The 22,543-nt window shown below is 38.0% G+C and overlaps 1 protein-coding gene across 1 annotated transcript; it reads right to left on the bottom strand.

Moving 5' to 3' along the window:
- Positions 1-2,619: 2,619 nt before the first annotated feature.
- Positions 2,620-21,463, bottom strand: ABCB10 (ATP binding cassette subfamily B member 10). The gene is made up of 13 exons (XM_063307046.1): positions 20,968-21,463; positions 18,404-18,604; positions 16,598-16,800; positions 14,874-15,008; positions 14,074-14,220; positions 10,060-10,195; positions 8,493-8,588; positions 6,886-7,095; positions 6,222-6,301; positions 5,792-5,972; positions 4,630-4,673; positions 3,901-3,935; positions 2,620-2,891 (listed from the first exon to the last, which is right to left on the bottom strand). The coding sequence occupies exons 1-13, from the start codon at positions 21,314-21,316 to the stop codon at positions 2,639-2,641; spliced, it is 2,070 nt and encodes a 689-aa protein (XP_063163116.1). The 5' UTR covers positions 21,317-21,463; the 3' UTR covers positions 2,620-2,638.
- Between the last annotated feature and the right edge of the window lie 1,080 nt (positions 21,464-22,543).

Here is a 22,543-nt window from a genome sequence, read left to right on the forward strand (position 1 = left end):
TATAAAAATTTGAATAGTTAAAAAAGGAAAAAGAATATCTGAAATTGAGAAAACTACTAAAAAGCAGGATAAGAATGGAAAAATGTCATATATAGTTTATTAATACATTTTATTGTATACAAAATATTGCTGACAAGAACTGGGGAACAAAGAAGAAATGTTATTGTTCTTTATATCAAAATTAGCCTCGTTTTAGCCTCTGCATTGCTAAATATTTTATTATCATACTGTGCATCCCCCAGAAATCCTTGAATTACAATGGTAAAGATTGTTTCTTTGCAGAACTAAAAATCTGTCTTTTTGTTCCAGTCAAGCTTCAAAAACCCCCCCTATATTAAATGACTTTAAGTAAGTCAATTGAGATTAAAAAACTACAGAACAGTAAGCATGATGCTGATTATAGTCCTCATAGCCACTTGAACAGCACATAAATCATTACAATGCCAACTTTACGTCATCTACTTGTCACTAAATTGGAGGGACCAATGATAAAGAAGTCTGTAAGTAAAGAAAAAATCCAGAAGTTTGCCTATTTGAAGTTAATGTGAAGTAACTGAATCTCTTCAAAATAATTGTTCATTCTCGTCAGTACCATAATTTGTGAAAATCATGAAAAGTTCCATTTATACACCAACATGCTAAGGTTATTCTATGAGATTTTCATTTTGTTCTAATCAACAGTATTACATGTTTAATGGATTGGATACAAATGTTTAGACAAGACTCACATAAATTAATGGAATAAAATTCATCATGATTGATTTAAATCTCATAGAGTTCAATGAACCTATTTGGGGGGCTACAACCATACCTGATCTGATCTGTATAATGTAGAAACCCAACACTCAAGATTTCCATAAATTCTTCTGTGAGATTAGTGGAATTTTGCTGAACTTTAGTGTTCTCACTTAAGAGCTCAGAGTTCTCATACAGGGGATTATGTTTCTAAGATTTTGGTGTTTTTTAAATAATTTGGGGGAACTTGGGGACACCTTTTGGGCATTCAGTAGACATCAGTGTTCTAACCTCTGGTCTAGTATGAACTCAACCCATAGTGTATGTGCATTTACAGCTGCCTTAATTCTTTTTTTCCCCTTCTATCAGTATGATTCATGACTTAAACTTATTTAGAAAGTTTAACAACGATGACATTTTCCTCTGTCATCAACCCTTAACAAGTCAGTTCGGAGAAAAGTCTGAACGCTACATAAGAGAGATATATAGACAGTACTGTACAGCATCATATGAACCAAACATAAATTGGAAATATGGGAAGGCATTTCTTGCAATTAATATTCTTTGAATACTTATCTGTAACCATATCCTATCTACAGTTTATCTACTTCCATTTTATACATTTATGAGTTTATTCAGTGAACTGTACTAGGTTCAACTCATTGCATGCTACTGGTGGCACTTTGAGCAACACTATTCCATCTGTCACACTGTGGCCTAAGCACATGCTAGTTCCCACCCTTTTCCCCACGTATCACTGAATGCTGTAAGTGTTTGAATACATAATGTAGGACTAGCTGATCCTTTCCTTCCATCTGTACATACAGTAGGAAGCAGTATGGATTTCTATATGGGTAAACTATTTAACGTAACACTGAATTTTGGAATTCCAGTTCAAGTTTTCCCATGTTGCAGAGCTGTAGCCAAAATAGCACTATTTATATATCAGTAGACTGACTAGATATCAGCAGACTGACTAGGTTTGCCAATCATTAAAAATAATCTTTTGAAGTGTTGTTGTTTTTCCCTAAAGGGGAATCCTCAAAGAAAAAAAGTCTGATAAGTTTTCTGTGCTACAAAATATTGATCAGAAAAAAATGGAAAGGGGTGAAGGAAAATGGAATAGAGTTGTTGAAAGGTGAAAGAGAAGACACACATCAATACATCAAAAGCAAAACACAATTTGCTGGATAAGTTACTTCTTGATTCACAATCAGGAGGAACACAAAAGTGAGTGCTCTCTGTAAACCTAAAGAAATCAAATATTTTAACATAGCAAGGATGTGATAGAATTTGCTTTTACTAATAATATCCTTCTTTGCATTAATGTTGACCATGAGAGTTTTTGTTTTTGTGAATCAAGACTGTCTTAATGTAGAAATGATAAAATTATTAAATTCATAATGATGTAATAGGAAGACAAAGCATGAAAAGACATTTGGCATGAAAATAAATTAGCTGAAAAATTAAAGTATGCTGCCAAATCATAAGATTAAACAAAAGCCCATGATATATCCATTAATCTAGGGATCAGCAGTGTGGTACTTACTGTACTCCCAAGTAGATCCCTTACAAAATCTTGGCAAACTTCTGAAGTTTCTTTGATTTGGGAAGGAGGTAACCAGGTGATACAATGGCACCTTGGTCTGGAAAATATATCCATCCCTGTGTAATCACATCAGAAGTGTAGAATCTGAAAACAATTCACTGTTGGATTGTATCACAATATAATTAAACAAATGCATTGAATAAAATGCTTAAGATAATCAATTTTTGCAAATATCTGAAGTACTCTGGAAAATATATACAACACATTTATTGAAACTTAATTTAAATTATTGGAAATATTACATTTCCATTCCCTAGTTATACCTTTTCATTCTCTTTTTAAAAAGGATTTTTTTCAATTAGATGCAACATGTTCAATATTCTGGATAAAAGACTGTTTTTTCATTAATTTGCTGAAAAGTCCATTTGGGTTTGCAAGCAGTGTTTCATGCTTTCCACACTCAACTATTCTGCCTTGGTCCAGAACGGCAACAGAATTAGTATTCTGAATGGTGGAGAGTCGATGAGCAATAATAAGAACAGTTCTGCCTTCCATGAGCCGATCTAATGCTTCTTGGACAAGGTATTCATTTTCAACATCCAAAGCACTAATTAATGAATAGAATGAAAAAAAAGTTATTCTCCCCATTATTAATCTTAGTACGGAGAGTTTACCAGAGGCTAATTGTCTGCCCGATCTGTTTTCATTTCATTTAACATTTCTCCTAAGTGGAATTAATTTTTTTTAATGATCTCAGCATTTTTAAACAAAAGCAATTATTTAAATTCTTGAGAGACTTGCTTTCACCAAAGAGAACCCAATTTTTCACAGATGATGTCCCCAAAAATGAGTTAAAACATTTTCATTTTTAATCTGCAATTTAACTAACTGATATTACAGAACTGTGAAATAGAATGACTTAGAGAGGGAAGCTTGACAGGCTTCTAGCATACTGCATAGTATGCAGTATTCCAGAAATCAGGGAAATTTGTATACTTGCACAAATCCAGCCATGAGGTCTGTGTAACTTACACCTATCCTGAGAATTGTATCTTTTGGTTTGGACCAGGTGAAGCACTTCACCAGCTTGGCCTGCAAGCATCCAAACGTATTAGACGACACTCTTACAAACCCTTCTATAGATCTGAATGGAAGCATTATGTGGATGCATGACTTCAGATTCATGAAAGACATCTGGAATAGTGCATGTGTGCTTCACACAAGCACATTTGGAATTCTGGCAGGATGGTCCAAAATGGGACAAAATGGCTGCTCTGGGACAGATTCTTCTTAATAAAATGGCTGCCACAGTAGGCATGGCTAGTCACAAAACACCAATTACTGCACAGCAAACTTATGAAGTTGTTCGCATTTCCACTGGTATCTAGGATGCTATCACTACAGCTGAAAAGAGGAGCAGTATCTGAACAATGGCAGAAAAAGTTGAAGTTACAGAAGTATTCCACACTGAGGAAAATACATGTAATGTTTTGCCACAAAATCAGTAGTAAAAATATCAGAAGGTCCCAGGGGTTTTGAATATTAATCTTCTAAGAAACAAATTAAAAATTGTCCCAGCTACCCATCATTCATTCTTCTTAATTTTTATTATTTACCTTGTTGCTTCATCAAGGAGAAGAATTTTGGGATTCTAAACAACAAAATGAGAACAAAGAGGTTGAGACTGGAAGTCTATTTTATGCAGATTTTTTTTTTAAAAAGGAACACCACTTTTATCATAGGTTTTAGTAGGCATCAAGAGATGTGTTAAGTTTTCTCTAAAGCAGTACTAATATATCACTGAAATATTTTATCATGGAATGTGAGAGAGAGAGAGCAAGTGAGTCAAACTACAAAAGGCATATATCTTCAAAGCCTTTTTCTTTCATGTAAAGTCTTGGTCAAAAGTTACTAGCCATAAGACATCCAAGCACTCTGTATTTTTAAAATAACCTGCAAACTCTAAATAATATTACTATGTAACCAACTATCTCAGTTAAAATACAAGCTACTTTTAAAATCCTTATCAAAATTATTATCTTCCCAGAGTTCATGAATGGTTGTTTCCACAACTGGCTGTTCTAGAAAAAAGTGTAGAGCAAGTTTCAATAATTGCAAGATGTTTTACTATTGTTTTAAAAAAATGATTCAAATGCAGAAAAGTAACAATAGTTAAAGTATACATAATAAACAGTATATTGAAACAATAATAGATGTATGAGAAGTATCATAAAAGGCCATGAATGCATGAGAGTTCCTCTTTCTCTTAATTCAGCTAATTAAACCATTTTTTGCCACATATGCTCCTTTTCTCCTTTTAAAGGTGCAGAAGAAAAAAGGCTCACCTTTAGAAGAGCTCGAGCAATTGCAATTCGCTGTTTCTGCCCACCTATGCATAAAAATACTACGTAAATATTGTATACATTTTGTGTATACCTATTTATGTTTTTTAAAAACGTACTTGGCCATTCAAAACAAATGACTTATAGGTTGGTTTACTTTTTTCTTTTCTCTCCCCACGGAAAAATCCGACTTAAATGGAGAAAGGGATTACTGCACCGCTGTCTGACAACAAGATAAAGTGTTTTAATACAGTTCAAGGGGTGACATTAAAATCAGTATAATCAGGCATCTGCAGTTCTAAGAAAAGGCATCTAGACACCGACAGTGTTTGTCAGCAGAATAGCTTCTTTCCTTCCCTCCTCCCCATCTCCCATAACTATAGTGAGCATATTTTCTTGGAAATGGTATAGGACAAACCTGAAAAAGGGGCAAATCTGAAAGAGGTTCATAAGGATAAAAAAAGTTAATTCTTTATAACGTTGTTTTACAAAGAAAAATTCAAGCGCAAAACCAAGAAAAACTTCACAAAAATGCATATTCTAATAAAAACATCTAAAATCAAACAGTATATGAAAATTTATTTTAAAAGGACAATTCAATTTCCATGTTTTTCACATGACTGTGAAAGACTGTGCCATTTGTATGGTAAAAGTAAAATAACCAAAACAAAGGACAAGAGTGAATTTTTGAAAAATAAATAAATCTAAAGGACGACTTTCTGAAATAAAGGGCTGTCCTTTATAACAAAGGACGTATGGTCACTGTACCCGTCTCCTTCGAATCTGCTTGGGAAGGTCAGAAGACCCTTCGGAGCAGATGTGTGGTATAGCAAAATGAAACATGCACAGCAGAACGAGCAGGGAAAGGCAATCCCTTCTATAATGCCCATAAATTACAAAAATAGATTTTTAAACGCCAGTTTGGTCTGGTGGTTAAGGTGCTGGGCTAGAAACTAGGAGACGGAGAGTTCTAGTCCCGCCTGAGGCATGAAAGCCGGCTGGGTGACCTTGGGCCAGTTTCTCTCTCTCAGCCCAACTCACCTCACAGGGTTGTTGTTGTGGGGAAAAGAGGAGGAGGAAGGAGTATTAGGCATGTTCGCTGCCTTGAATAATTTATAAAAATGATAAAGGCGGGATAGAAAATAAATAAAATAAATAGTCTTACCAGACAGAAGAACACCTTTTTCTCCAACTAAAGTATGGAATCCTTCTGGAAAATTTTGGATAAAATTAGAAGCGTTTGCAATTTTGGCAACTCTCTCAATTTCTGCAGGAGTTACTGTGGATGGATCCTCTGCACCATAGGCTATGTTTTCAGCAATAGAGCATGAGAACAGAGTGGGTTCCTAGCGTAGGGAAAAACATAGGGAATATGGCAACACAGTTACACATATACCCAGATAAGATCATAAATAAAATAAATAACATGTGACCAAAGAGATGAAAGAGAACACTTTTTTTTTCATAATGTATGATGGCTTTAAGGGGCATGGGGCAAATTCAAATGCTGGAGGGGCAAAAAAAAAATGTCCTCTGACATCCTCGAAGAAATTAGGATAAGCAAGTACCATAAGAAAACTTTGCTTCTCTTTTACCTGACTTACTGTTCCGATATTAGTTCTGAACCATAGTGGGTTTAGCTGACGGATATCAACCCCATCAACGGTAATATTTCCTTTAATAAATTAAGAGACTGTTGTTAGATAATATATTGGGTGCTGATGAGGGCGAAGAGAGTAAAAGTGTACAGAAGTTCATAATAATGACACTCTATCAAATAGCAGCATTAGAAATATTTAATTTTAAAAAAAAATTCTAGGCAAGAACTGGTTTCGCCTTACATAGAGTAAGTGATTTCTAGAGACATCTCTCTTCTTAATATAAGAAGTTATGATTCAAGTTTATACATGTCTGATCCAATTAATTTAGAAGAGTGTAGGAACAGGCACATTATATAGAAATTGCCTGAAATATTGTCTTAACTGTTAAAAAATACAAGATAGGGGAAACATGAATCTGAATTTGTTTTATGTATTGCCACTTTTTCATTAATGGAGAAAGGCTTAAGTTATGAAATGGCAACACACATTTACTTTTGGCAGTTAATGCCTCCTTTCTAGGACTACATTTTGTTAATAGCCTTCCAACTGATTCTACAAAGGTCCTTCTTCTCCATGTGCAAGTTGTGTTTTGATCTTTACTCAGAAGTATACCCAGCCACAGATATTCAAACATATTCACCCAAACACATGTAACTACCTGAGAGTGGATCATAAAGCCTCAGTAGAAGAGACACAACTGTCGATTTGCCAGATCCACTTGGGCCCACTAGTGCCATGACAGAGCCTGCAGGGATGCTGAGAGCAAAGTCTTGAAAAATCATTGTTTCTGGACGTGTTGGATATGCAAATTTGACATTTTTGAACTCAAGAGCACCTTTGAAAGCATCCTGGTTTAATACTGTTCCCTCTAAATAGAAAAAATGCAAAAATGAAAATAGCATCAATAATATCAAACACATTTCAGTAAAGACAAACCCAATTATTTGCACTAAACATTTACTAAAAGTAAAAAGAAAATAGTCAATATGATACCTTACTAAGATTCTGTAAGTTACAGAGTTACACGAATCTGGGCATTCTGAAAGAGGAGTCATTAAACAATTTGTGCTTGTCTGCTTATACAACAAAGCATGAATCCCAGCTGTTGGTATATTTGGAAATGAAACAGCTCCTCCTCTGGTGGCTCATATCCTAACATTTCTAAGACCTCCTGCTGGTTATGGTTGAGTCGGGCCCAAAGACATTTATTCTCACTTTACCCCAGAACTAATAATATAGCTAGACCAGGTCTTCAATAACAGCAACAAAGTTATCATGACAGAGAATGGGAAAGTAAATGATCATGATTTACAAAAGAGCAGGTAGGATGACTATATGTCACAGCCAGAATAGAAATCATCAATCATATTCCTGACAAGGGATCATCAAGTCTTAAATCATCTCTTTCTGGCATGTATGGTGTTACTGATTAGAATGCTGACTCCGCCAGCCATTTCTGTTCAAACAGTCGTAAATGTAGTACTTTTACTGTGCTTTACTGCATTCTGTAAGGCATAGGCAGACAAGTTATTGGGGGGTGAGGGAATGTATGTATTTTAACAGCCTTACAGGGCTGCAGGGGCCATGGCCAGTGACATAATGACATTGTAATCATTTTCATTTTAGGAAATTTGTAGGAGGATTTTAAGGGGAGACATGCATTGACCATAAGGCATCCATTTTGGACTTTAAGATGCAAAAAGTAGTTTGGGGAAGTTTCTAAAAGGTGAAGTAGGTGTCTTAAGTCCCCCCAAACAACTAAAACATATTGAAAAGGTCCAAAGATGTTTTCAAAACAGATACCAAATTATGCAATTAAAACTATTAAAACCAATCTTATAGTTTGAGCTTTCCCATCAAGAGACCATCAATTACCCACAAAACTTGATAGTGTATCATGTTAATCACTGATCATAGCAAGTTCAAACATGTAATAACTGTCCTTCTTAAACCTTAATACATGTGGGTCATCCCATGCCCATACAGTGTTTTCCATGCATATTTACTTAGAAGTTATTCCTACAGTTTTCAGGCATTTTAACTGTCTAAAAAACTGGTACTCACAAAAACTGCACCACAACTAATTTACCTATTCTGTTACATTTTGTGGCATCAAATGAATAAGTCTATTCCTTGGGATCATTTATGCATTAAAAGTGTAATTTGCTAACATTCTAATTTATGAAAATGTTAGTTTTTGTATGATATTGTACGATGTATGGATATTTTACCAGCTTAAGCAACTGCAAAATATAAGAACATTACCATTAAAAGGAAGTTGCGGCTTTCGATCAATAAGTTCCCACAGACGCCCTCCTGCACCCAAACCTTTCATTAACTCAGTATAGAAGGAGCTTAATCCTAGGAAAGAAAAAACCCCTATTGTTATACATGTTCAAAAACAGGTATTGCATGTTTGTTGAATAAGCTCTGCCAGCCAGTGTTCAAACAGCTGAAATGAAATAGCCAGCTAGTACAGCGAAACAAAGCATAATCTAAGATTAGGCTGTTTAGGGCAAGAGCAGCAACTGGGCAGGGGTTCTGCCTTTCCCCCTTCATTCCTACCCTTAGCAGCAGAGAAAGTAAGCACATAGCCCGGAACTATTTATCTGCTTCCCCTCCCTTTCTTTTAATAAAGCACATTCATAAAATGGCTGGCAGAACTTCGGTAGGCAGGTTATCCCTCACATTCCTCAGAGCTGGAATTTGTTAACCATTCAACAGGCGAGGTGAATACTCCTGCAGACACCTGACCCCTTTAGCACCTGAGGAATTGTTTGGTCCATTCGGTGCAACAGGAACAGTTCTGTAAGGAGAGGTTGACGCTTGAGCTGTTGCCTGAAGCAGGGAAAGAGCAATGGGCGGGAGACAGGTCATTTGGGTACAATTTCGAATTTGCTTACAAACTCCTTCTCAAGAAGCATTATGTATTCTTCTTATAATAGCAAATTTTAAAGATTTAATTTCTACCATTAATGTTATTACAACTGACAGAAATTCTACCATGCCTTAATCCTCACCATATACTCTTTTACAGACCATTGCTTCTGTGATTGTCCTAAGACAGGCAACGTGTCACTTTAATGAAACCTAATTCTGCTTCTGCATATGAGCTTTTGAATTAAACGAAATCTATTAAGACAAACTGGCGTGTGTCAGATATGTATCATATACTAAGTAACATTTTGTACCCAAAAAGCAAAATTCTGCAATACCCATTATAAAAATTAATTACACTTCCATATTCATTATTATTTTGGATAATGTGTTCCATTTTGGGCTATTTTGCACAATCTGCTATAGACTTCCCAGTCATGAAAGGTTATACAGCATTATATAGAGCACTTAAGGCTCTTATTTTCTTTTATTCATTTAAATATTATTCAAATGCTCCAATCATTTGAGGTTTCAAAGATACATTTTCAAACATATCACTCCCACTGTGGGGCCTGGAATGTTTATTTTTAAAAAGAATACTGAGATTGGTCAGAAAATTCAATTTTTGAACAATATTGCATCTTGCAGATCGCCTGTGTTCCCACTGAATCATGCCACATATTCATCAGAAGTATTTAGTAATGCAAATAATTTAATGGACTCCATGTATTGTGGTTTATGAGCCATTGATCACTTAGATCATTGTTTCCCACTCCAGTGCTATTTCAGAATTATTCTCAGCCAGCAGGGCCACTGGGCTGACAAGATACTGCAGCAATTTTGGGAAATGTTCTTGACACATCTAGAGAAAGACAAGTTGGAGAAGGCTGATCTCACCTTCTGATCTGGTATCCTGCCTATCTATTTTGAACATTTAATTTTAAGTATATATTACCTCTAATGCTTATGCCAACCCAGAAAGCGTACATTAAGAAAGAAGACAGTTCACCAACAGTCAAAAGGGCACTACCCATCAGTAATCCTCCTTTGTAGAGAACAAAAAGCACAATCAAATTGCCTGATAACCCCGTCTGCAAAGAAAGGAAAGGAAAAAGTGCTGATTGCAGGACTTTCAATGTAATTCTTCAGAGCTGCATCTTCTACAATGTTCTCAGATTTATGGATGAATATTGCAAGAGAGGGAAGAACAGACACCCCTCACCTACCTTTGGCCTAAAATAAGACGATGACATGTATCAAAATAGTACTCTTAGTATTTAGACTTCCATAATTAAAAGCATCAATCCTTTAATCCAGATTATTTTAGAGATTTTTGGGCACTTTTAGATGACTAGCTTTTTCAACTTTCAGTCCAGAATCCAGTTTCAAATGCACCTAAGAATGCTTTGACTATTTTTAGTTCTACTCAGATTTTGAAGGCTGTCATCATAGATGTATTTACATGGTTGTAAGCTTACAGAACTCTAGAACCATCAGACAATCAGTACTTACCTTTCTGGCCAATAGTTGAGCCCAGAGAACTATCAGCCAATTACTGATCACCTGCTGCCTAGTAATGAAGTGCTTCATCCCACCCCCTCAGATTCATAGCTGAACACATACAGTATCTCATCTGTCTTTTCACAATAAAACAGGATGAACTACTAATGTGTCCATGTGTTTCTGTACTCGCCATGGTGGTAAATTTCATTGCCTTCCAAATTTCTAAAGCAGTCAATTTACTTAACTTAACCATGCTGCTATTGAAGGATGCCAGGAGGTGGGAAGGAGGGTGAACCAAGGTTCCCCTCCAATGAGATCACAGACCATCCCTTTAAACCAGGGTTTCTCAAGCAGTGTTCTGTGGAACACTAGGGTTCCACAAGGCGTCACTAGGGGTTCCCTGGGAGATCATGATTTATTTAAAAAATTATTTCATCTTTGGGCAACTTCACATTAAAGAGGTAAGTTTCAGTCTTTATTTTTAGTTTAAGAACAATATTAATGCATATATAAAGGCCTACACGTGAAACAAATAAAATAATTTTGTAACTTCTGGCTTATATTTGAGCCTGAATGTGCAGGGGTCCACCGAGGCTTGAAAAATATTTCAAGGGTTCCTCAAGGGTCAAAAGGTTGAGAAAGGCTGCTTTAAACACAAGGCAGCATTATACTAATATTTCCGAAATGGCATTCACTGCCTTGAAATGGCATTTCACATCCACTGCTTCAACTCTACTGGATATATTGATATTGTATTGTGATGGAATGTGTCTCTGAGTGGGAAGGTGATGTTATGGAGATTGCAGGCGAGGAAGGAGGGGGTGCCTTCCAGGGGGAAAAACGAGTTCTCAGTGTGGAGGACCTCGGGCGCCCAGCCAAGAGTGTCAAGCAGGATCTGCCTTAGAGTTCTGGAGTTTTTACCTTAGAGCCTGTTAGCTTAGCTCAGTTTGGCAAGATTTTCTGTCTGCGCTAGAAACAATAAAGAACTAGAGCTTCATATTGAGCTCAGTGTGGTTTCTTTTGCCTAAACCCTGACATCAATCTTGCCAAACTCCTTCCTCGCCTGCAATCTCCATAACATCACCTTCCCCCTCAGAGACACATTCCATCACATGTATGTAATTACAAGCTGCTGCAGGCAATGCATGTATATTAATTATTAATATTAATTAGGAAGTGGCTCGTCTTGCAGGTTTCTGCCTTTGTCTGAAGGAGTCCATAGCTGAACAAATAAATACATGTTAGTAATTATATACTGTGTATGTCAGAGGCAATACTAGGAGGAAGGCACTTTCAGAAAATATTCTGAAATACTTTCAGAAATAACTTCATTATTTGGGGGACCATAACTGCATCTTAAATAATCGCAAACATCAAAAGATTTGTGGCAAAGGGAGAAATGTAAATCTAAAATCTATAAATATAAATCTAAAACATGATTCATTTGACTGATGGTGATGAAACTCTGAGGGATTTCAAGAAGGGTTCAAGGTCGATAAGAACATGTGAATGTGAGAAAGACCATTTCTTAGTAATTCCAAAAATAGAACTTGGGGGGAAAAAAGGGGGACATAGAAGGAAAGAAGTGGAAAGAACAATAGTTCAAGTAGAATGATTGCAGGAAGAGCAAGCACAAATGAAAATATTATATGAAAACCTTTTTGAATCTAACTTAATCTCCCAGAAGAATGAATGGAATGCGTATATACAAACTGAGGGTGTAGAAGCTATTTAGAACAATGTGAAAATAATTTAAAAGCATGACAGAAATATGTGGAGTTATATTAATGGGGCATATAAAAAAGGATGCTTAGCAGAACGATGGTGAAAGAGACTGGATGTGGAAAAAATGCACATAGAAGGATTACTGCAAAAATGGTGAGAGAAAGATATTGTATAATGTTTACAGAGAGCAAAAGATAGTTGCAAAGAATATAGTGCAAGAGAGCAAGGAATGGTTAACATTAAACAAGGCAAAGAAAATGCAGAGCAATTTTAATGGAAATAAAATTTTGCTTCAGAAGCAGGTGAAGAGGGCTAAACAAAGAGTCCACACCAGAGTGAATGGAATTAAAAACAAAACAGATAAAATGATCTGGGATGTTATTGAAATGAGGAAATCCTGGAACAACTATCTGAGAGATCTGTATGACAATGATATATTGAGGAGTGGAACTGAAACTTCCAGTGTTATAAATATAGTTGTCCAAGAAAAAAAGAAGTCATATCGGCTGTAAGAATGTTGAAAAATGGTAAGGCTGCAGGACTATACAGTATAATGGAAGAAATGTTAAAATATGATGTGGTTTGGCTGTGCAACTTTTTAATCTGTCTGTGAGGACTGTTTCAGTGCCTGATTTTTGGAGAAATGTTCCTTTACACAAAAGGAAAAGTAGCAAGAGTGTATTAAAAAAACCCAACAAGGGGATTAATTTAGTAGGTGTGGGTGGGAAAGTGACAGGATACTGACTCAAAGGGTTCAAGAGATGACAATAACAATCTTGGGAAATACAATGAGGCTTTATGCAGGACAAGGGGTTTACAGATCAGATATTTTTTTGCTTTTCAGGTCATGTGAGAAATATTTATTGTGCATCTGTTGATTTAGAAAAAATATATGAGAATGTCAATAGGTTTAAATTATGAAATGTCTAGGCAAATATGAAGTTGAAGGTTGGTTGATGAATGCAATAACAGTGATGGCTAAAGCACAAGGTTAGACACTGGGAGACCGTGAGTTCTAGTCCCACCTTAGGCATGAACCCAGCTGTTCTGTCTCTTTGCTTGTTTCATGCATTTGTGGCTCAAAATGTAAGAAATGCCTGAGGTGATAGAAAAAGTATGTTTGTGAAGGACATGAACGTATGTGTAGTTTTGTGTGCAGACAATGCTGGTTGACTGGCAAAACTGACATATGAGGAAGACTAAATGGGTTAGGAGGAAGGGGAAGATTAAAAAATAATTGTGGTTATATGGAGCTGATGAGATCCTTAAAAAGAGAGAGGTCAGACCTTTAGAGAACAAAAGGCAACATATGAAGTGGCATATACTGTAGATGTGGTAGAAGCAATGATGGGTTGCAAAGATAGAAAGTTATGAGGAGGTATAGTGAAAAATGTTGATATAAATTAATTTCAGTTCTGTTTACTTTTCTTTTTCTTAATTCTTTCTTAACTTTTGATTCTTTTGGCTTAACATTTCTTGCTCTTTTTTCTGCTCTCTGCATAACGCTGCCTATCTAAATATAGAGTAGCATCATGAAAATGTATTTATGCATACTTGAAGGCTGTTACTTGTAAATATTTTCTGTAAACCTATTTAATACATTAGTTTACTGATGGTCATGATAAAAAAAAGTGCAACTGCAGATATATCAAAATTATCAAAATAACAATTTAAATGTTCAAGGAAGCAGTCTCAACATCACAAAAACATAGATGATTCCTCACCTTCTTCATATACTTACTGCTCCAAAGAATCCTGCTCGAGCTATTGCTTCCTTTTTGGCCAATTGTAGCACATACTGAATCTTGTTCTGATATTTTTCCATTTCGGTTAACTCATGCCCAAAAGCTCGCACAGTTCTTAAATTTCCAATCCGTTCTTCTGCTAACTGCAGTAAACAAAATGTGAAAATTAAGATAATCTCCCACAAGCCTTCCTGGATTGCCCTCAGCGCATGTTGTCATTAAACTAACAGTGGGTCTTTTCTGCTAAACTATATACATAGCTGAGATGCAGTTATCAGACTAAAATACAGCGTATTAGGCTAGGGAAGAATGGATGACCCTATTTCCAGACTGTGTCCATTTTATATGTTCATTCACAAACCTGTTCTGACCTATTTCCATAATGAGCTATTTATTTTTAATCAGCCAAAATTCAAATACATTTTCTAAGTATATTTCATCTAAGAGTATGTATTTCTAAATACATTTGGCAGTGCATTATAAGCTTAGAGAAAGGCAAAACCCTTCTAAATGGATAGCCCTAATCTGAATCATCTCAATCCAAGCAATCAGATCAGGTCAGTTCTCATTGGAATTCACAAAGAACAAATTCTTCAAGCATCTCAAGCTATAAGATATTTTCAGATGTGATTGTACAGAAAAATTGCTTCCAACTGGGGAATTACAACGGTGGCTATGTGGAAATGACTTCAATCAGAACAGAGTGTGGACTTTTGGGAGATGAGCATGAATGAAAAAGCTCAGGGCAATTCAATACTATCTTTCAACGTTCTCATTTGAACAATTGGGAACCTACCTGCGTAGCATCTGCGAGGGAATCCTGTGTCATTCTAGCCAGTTTTCGTAAATACGTTCCATAAAGCACAGCTATGATAGCCAGAGATGGTACTACAGTTAGGACCAATGTAGCAAGTTTGGGAGACACAAAAAACTAGAAGCAAAAATGCACTGGCATTAACTTCTTAATACAGTTTACAGAAGTTTTGCTCAATTTATTAATCAAATGTTTCAAATACAGGTAGTCCTTTGTTAGTGACAGCAATTTGGACTGGAATTTGTTACTTCCGGTTGCTGTCGTTAAGTGAATCCTGTGCCATTGTTAAGTGAGGATGTCACATGGTCACCATTTGTGACCTCCTGTCAGCTTCTCCATTGACTTTGCTTGTAGGAAGCTGGCAAAGGTTGCAAATGGTGACCATGGGACACTGCAATGTAATTGCGAGCTGGACGCTGAGCACCCAGATTGCAATCACGTGACTGGGGGTGCTGTGATGGCTGGAACTTCAAGGATCAGTTGTAAGTACCATTCATTCAGCGCCGTTGCAAGTTCAAATGGTCACTGAACAAGTGGTTGGTAAGTGAGGACCACCAACATGCTGGGCTGTTTCAATTTTTTTTTTTTTTTTTTTTTTGCAATTTTTTAAAACCAGTTCCCATTTCTCAGATCTAGCTCCCTATTGCTGAATTATTCACTCGGAACTATGCTGTAACTATTATGAGCAATAATAGCTGTTGTATAAGACACAGCTATCAACATAGGTTCCACTCACTTGTACAATTAAACCTCCCCAAAACCACAGGATACAACTGCATTACAACTCAAAATAGATGGAAGAGAGACTAAAAATGATGCAATGTTAGTTTTATTAGCTTTATTAGATAGATAGATAAATAAATAAATAAATACGTGCTATCAAATTTTGCCACTGCCCACCTCCCTCCTTTTCTCTTATATAACTCGTGACCTCTCCACCTTCAGTCATATAAAACAAAGCACTTGGGAGTCTTTTACTGCTAAATATAAAAAGCATATTTGGAGCCAAGGGACTCTAGATATTCATATGTAATGCAATATTTTTGTCTATTCTAGTGCTACTGATGGGAAGCTGGGATTGTATGATTTTCCTTTATCATGGAAACTATTAATCTGTGGTATAATTTTAATGCTGCAACTTCTGTCCATTGAATTACCCTCTTTTCATAACATATAATTAAATATAGTTTTAATATTTGCATTACATAACAACCTAGTTCATACCATGTGCTTAAACCACATTGTCTTTGGTTGAGCAAAGCCATTACAGCTTGTAAACCATGGTTTATGGCTTAATGATATTCAGTTATGTTATTTATGTCCCTTTTCTCTCTGAATTCATAGTGTGACTAAGACATACATTCCCTCATTTCTTATCCACAGCAACGTAAGGTAGATGCGACTGAAAAAGAAAGACTGGCCTAAAATCTTCCAGTGAGCTCTATGGTCAGGTAGGGACTTGAAACTGGGTCTCCCTGGTCCAAATCCAACCTCTTAACCACCATACCTGCCCTCCCAGTCAATTAGATATTTTTTAACAAATCACTGTTAAAATAATAACTCCTTAATGCAATGTGTAGACCTAGTTATTTATTTGATTTCTAATTGATCCCAATAGAAATATGAAGATGGATGGCAGGGTGGGGGGAAGCAGCGTTATACCATAAGATCTGCAGAAATGGAAGGAGAACAACACAAACACATACCATCATCCCAATAGCAGCTGAGGCCTGACCCGCAGCTCTTAACCCATCTGAAAGGTTTTCAGTGACTGAACGGCCCAAGAGAGCTGTGTCTGAAGACAAGCGATTAATCAGCTCTCCAGTGCTGGTTTTGTCAAAAAAAGCTACTTCTTGTTTCAAGAGAGAAGAAAATATTGTTGCTCTTAGACGTTGCACAATTCTTTGCCCTAAAACAGTCAAGAAGTATGGCAATTTATAGAAAAGATTTTAATATTAAAAAAACCTTAGCATTATTACCATTCCCAAAAGTTATCTGTGATATTCCAAGTTCACTACCACTTATACGCTGATGTCCTTCAGATCTATTAACCTGTCCCTATTGTGGGTGATACTGGGTGAGCAACTTTCTCCAACTGGCTAAGCAGGATTTCACACTGGATGTGCTCCAGCTGTCTGAAACCAAATATGGGTAAGATAGAGATCATTGCATTCCACTTTGATCATCTTATCCCTCCCCTTCCTTTTCCTTACTCTGAATTTCAAGGCTACTAGTTGCAGGTCTCTCCAGCCGTGAGGAACCTAGGAATCCCAATTCAATGACAGACTGTTCTTTCTTTGAAAAACCCATTATTTCCATTTACTGAATGTTTGCAGAATCCTTCAGTTCAGCTGTACCAGACAACGAAGCTCTTGGTTCCTGAGTTGACTGAGTCATGCTTGATTATTGTAGCAGCCTATTGACTGGATTACCCCATACCTCTTCACGCCACTCTTTGATTCGTGCTCAGAACCCTGTACCATGCTGGATCTTCTTTATTTTGCCCCATCTCTTTTTAACACAAATCAATATATTGGGAATTTGAGAAAGGTACCAGTACAAATTAATGGTGTTGACACATCGTACCCTGCATATGGGCAAAGCCAGTTACTTGAAAGATCGGCTGATAGCTCACGTCCCTGTGTGTTTGACCCAATTCTACGGCTAGGGTCATTTGGCTCTACTACTGCTAGAATAGCCACATCATGAAGGGCTTTTCTTCATCTGGTTCCAGTTCTGTGGAATAAACTCCCACCAGGCTCCCTCCAGATCACTCAAAGCAATAAAAATACTTCTTTTACATGGGCTTCTATGAAATAGATTTAAAATAAGTAAATTCTTACCTGTCATTTTAACGATTGAGGTGACTGTTATATGTTACATTCTTTTGGTATAAAGACTCCTTATTTTATATTATGATATTATGTTTAATTGTAATGTATTATGTTCCAATTGTCATTTTATTCTGTGTCTGTACTACACTGTTATAGGCTCACAATAAATAAAACAACAATTATTACTACACTGTGACTAGATCCCGTTTATCCTCATCAAAGAAGAAATGTGTTGTACAGAAAGGCAGGAAGGGAGGGGGCTGCATGCATTTAGTGAAATATTGGATCAAAAAGTAATATTGATTAAAAACACAAAAGAAATTAGATATTTTGTGCATCTTGGTAACAATACATAGAACATGATTTTGTGGCAGAAAAGGGCATTTCAAGTTGAGAAGCCCTTTCAGTTTTTGCTGTTTTTTCTTGTTGTTCCATAGAAATTATGCTATTGTTTCTCCTGGTTTCAACGGCACAATTTCTATGGCTGGAAAGAAAATTCAGGGTCACATGTGGATTGTGGGTGACAAATGGCTCACCCTTGTTCTGATAAAAGGAGAACAGGAAGCTCTTGCTGTATCTGGCTCTGTATCTTGAATAACTTATTTACCATAGGCCTAGAACAGATGGAATTCTATATAACTCACAAAAATATGTAATTTTACATTTGTACCCAATTACCTGAAATCTGCATGAGGTAGACACGTATTCCATTGGCAGCGGCACCAAATATAAATATTCCAGTTAATAAGGCACAGATTGTGGACAGGTTCTCTGCAAGTTCACCAGCTGGATTTGTGTAAATGACATCAATAACTTTCCCCAAGAAAAAAGGGGCAGACATAGTGATGACACTGGAAATAGCCAAAAAGCCAACAGCAGCTTGGGAGGGAAGGGGGGAACAAACATACCATCTTTTTAGTAATTAAAGATTAATATAAGTTTTACATTAACGTTTTATAAAATACTTAAGCTCTTTATAGAAACATTTTAAAAAATATATTCTGAATGTTAACATTATCCTAATGGATTAAACTGAAAATTGTTTGTGAATGGTAGCCTTGTTGGCCATTTGCCTTAAATGCAAGGTATCTTAAAATCTCCTGCTTGTCAATTTAACATAATCCCAGATAAGTGTGGATATGTGAAAGACTGCACCTTAAAAATTAACAAATATATTATGGCATAATATTACCAAAGTCCAGTGCATCAGATGCATAGAGCAGAACTCCAATTTAGTGATCTAGTTTACATACAGCCAACCTAGGATAACCATGGCTTGTTAATAAACCACAGGTGTTGTTTATGACAAGAAATCATGGTTGACTTTAAACTTAGCTTATTCAATAGGCCATAATGGCTGGATTTTCACACTGAAGAAAGCCATAAACCACAATTTACAAAGCATAATGACTGGGCTAACACTACACTAAATCAAAATCAAATAAGCCACATTATACCTTAGCGCTATTTGTACTCCAGGTCACTGTTTTAAGCAACCTAGTATCACTAACCTGAAAGGCCTTCAAGCCAACCTCCACTTTTGTGAAACTCCCAGTGTCCTTACCTGCAAATTGTATAAGGGATTTTTTTTATGATCCCATAAATGTAAGCTACAATATGAATAATACTTCCCTTCTGTTTAAATTTATAGCAAATTCACATTAAAGCTTTGATGATGTTCAATTTGCCCTGCCCAAGTATGGCTGCAAAAGGAGAAAATGCTCTTTGAGCTAAAACCCTACTGATCCCTACCTTCTGTTTTACCAAAAGATCTTAACTCTTGAACTACACATGGATTAAAGTTTTATCCCATTCTTAATGCAGCACTTGACTTGAACAGTTTCACCACAAGCTCAACGAAACACTGCTTTGCAGGGGGTGTAGCTGTGGATATTATGTAATTTGATTTTGCAATATGGCATAATATCAAACATGCAATTTCTCTGGTAGTACACATAAGAAAACCAAACAGCACATGACTGGTGTACAGGCATTATATATCAAATCAGCCAAATGGGATTTAGCCAGAATTCACAAGAAACACAATGCAAGATTAGGGACTGGCAATTTGGACATCCAATGGCAGGGTTATAATGGTATTGTTTTGTGCCAACACAGGGGAAATGGTCTGAGCTTTAGTTTACTTCAAAACTCCAACTGTCTGGATTTGTAAAAATATGAGTCAAAACCTAGCCAACCCAATTTTATTCTGGTGTGCTATGTGGATCTAGCCTAAGTGAGGTGGGGGATTAGCAATTCATACAGATATCACTTGTTGTTGTTACCATTATTATTTGTAGTACTATTAGTTAAAATAGTATTTATTAAATTGTTTTCAGGTAATAAATGTTTGGGGGTCAATAAACAATCTGAAACTTCATGAAGGGGTTGATGAGCTGAAGAGTTTGGCCACCCCTGGCTTAGACCTATCACATCTGGATTGCAAAGAATGAGCAGCCAAGAGTTTCCTTTATTTATTTGCTGCCATCAGGGGTTGTCCAGATTTTTTTCAGCCCATATCTGCTTGTCCTAGCACCCCTGAAACAGCCCAAGAAATGTCTTCCTACTGTACAGAGGTACAGAAGGAAAGTAAGAAGCAGCTGCTCAACAGCAACTCTGAGTTCCCCCTCTAGAAAGAAAATGGTGCTGAGGAGTCTGGATGAAAGCCTTGTCCATGCTGGTGAGAAATGATGGGAGCTGTAATCCAAGACTTTCCAAAGGTACTAAATTGGGAAGACTACAGTGTGCAAATGGAAGGGAATTGCAAAGTGATCCAGATACGATGGGGCAGGAATATGCGAGGAGGTCACAGAAATGGGCTCGAATTCCATGTAGAACTTGAATTCAGTAGAGCCCCATAAGGATCAAAGAATGTGGGGCGGAAATCAACCACACTCGCGGCGGGGAAGAAAAGGCGAGGGCGAGCAAAGGAGTCACCAGCAGCGCGAGGGCATTCATGGTGGGCATTTGCTTGAGCCCACGCTGTGGTGGAGCGAAGGACAGGGAGGCGGCAGGAAGGCAACAGGAAGCAGCAGCAGCAGCAGCAGCTACCAGCGGCAGCCTTTCCTCGTTGCCTGCGGGAGTCAGTTATGAGTTCTCGGGGAGGGGAGTGATGACCCCGCTGAAGATACTGCAGGAGTGAAGTCAAAGCGTAAGATCAAGCAACGCGCCCGCGCGAGAGGGCAGCACGCTTTGCAACCCGAGAGCTCCAGCCGAGGAGGCGAGAGCCGGGGAGTAGGTACCTGTCAGTTTCCAGCGTTCCGGATACGCCAGCGCCAAAAGCCTCTTGGCGTCCGAGACGGCGCGGTCGCCGGGCCCTACCGCCGAGGGCGGCTCGGTCCCTTGGGGGTCGCCTGGCTTCTTCCGCGAGGATTCCGTCGCGGCTGCCCAGGAGGAGGCGGAGCGGGAAACGGGTGGCACATGGCGAAGAGTGCCGGGGGGCAAAGCGGCGACCCCCCACCTCTCCGCGGCCCATCCCGCGCCCCCGGGGGCCGCCGGGTTGAAGAGAGCCCGAGGCCAGGAGGAGCCCCGCAGGCTCTGCCGCCGCCACAGCCGCACCAACAAGGGAAGGCGGAGAGCCAAGCCCGCCATTGAGCCCGCGGCGATTCCTTCTCTCTGGCCGAGCGGGAGAGGGCGGCCCCTCACGGGCTGGGTCGGCGCGGCCCCATGAAGCCGGGCCCAGCCTTTACTGCTGTCCGCTGATAAGGCTCCCGGCCGAGGCTTCCTCCTCCCTTTTCCAGCTGGCCGCCAGCGACCCGTCCGCCGGGCTCGGAAGCCAGCGGCGCCCTCTGCTGTTCCGGGCCTCGCCGAGCGATCAGCCAAGACAGTAAGCCGTAAACCATGGTTTGCACACCACAGTGGCTGAGTTGGTGCGGCGTGCTGAGTGCAAGCCAGCCAACCATATCAACTAAGTTTTATTTCATAGTAACAGCCGAAGCCAACACTGATTATACCCGCAGAAATGTGCCCACCAGAGGCTTAAAAAAATAAAGTCTCCGAGTCGGCTCGGATTCCTGGGGATTTTATAGACATGTCCGCTCAGTTTGCTTGGCACCAGTACAGAACTGGTGTATTCTTGCCTTCTTTTGGGATGTTTGATTTCACGGGCTAGCCTGTACCTGACCTTCCAAGATCCTGCTTAGCTTTTGACCTCAACTTTCTCAGTAAGAATAAAATGAAATGTCAGTTTCGTATTTGAAACTCTTTCTTCCTAGGCTGCAACCTGCTAGATTGGATTGTATGGCGCCATCTTCCAACTAGTAAAAGACTGGCAGTCCACCTCCCTGACCTTTCTTTTGACTTCCCCAAACCTGCTCCGATAATAATGTCACCCACACAACGAAGGGTGTCCAAATGAAGCAGATTTTACTCGTGAGAGAAAGGAATTACCAACAGCCATGCTGGCTTTTCTTGTTTAAATGCTTTCAGTCGGTTTGCATGCAAAATCCAAGGAAGTTTATAGATAAACAAATTTTACATATCAAAAACTACATTGTCTCACAAAATGTAGTAATTGCTTTATTAATATTTGCCACAGTCTTTTTAAAATAATGCTCTTTAAGTATGCTCAAATATTTACAGACTCCTCAGTTCTGGGGTACTCAAAGCCACCAACCTAACAATTGGCTGGTCAAGCCAATATAGAGAATTCAACCATCTCAATAACCTTAGAAGTGATGTACCTAATAGAGTTTTACAATTCAGGTATACTAGGCTTACAAGTATCCACAATTAAGATCTAGAGCTGTTTTTTTGCCCCTGGTCCTACAGGATGTAGCAAGTGCTCAAAAGAACATTTCTGAAGTAAAGCTTACAATG

This window comes from Candoia aspera, chromosome 1, assembly GCF_035149785.1.
Source record: "Candoia aspera isolate rCanAsp1 chromosome 1, rCanAsp1.hap2, whole genome shotgun sequence".
Taxonomy (NCBI): Eukaryota; Metazoa; Chordata; class Lepidosauria; order Squamata; family Boidae; genus Candoia; species Candoia aspera.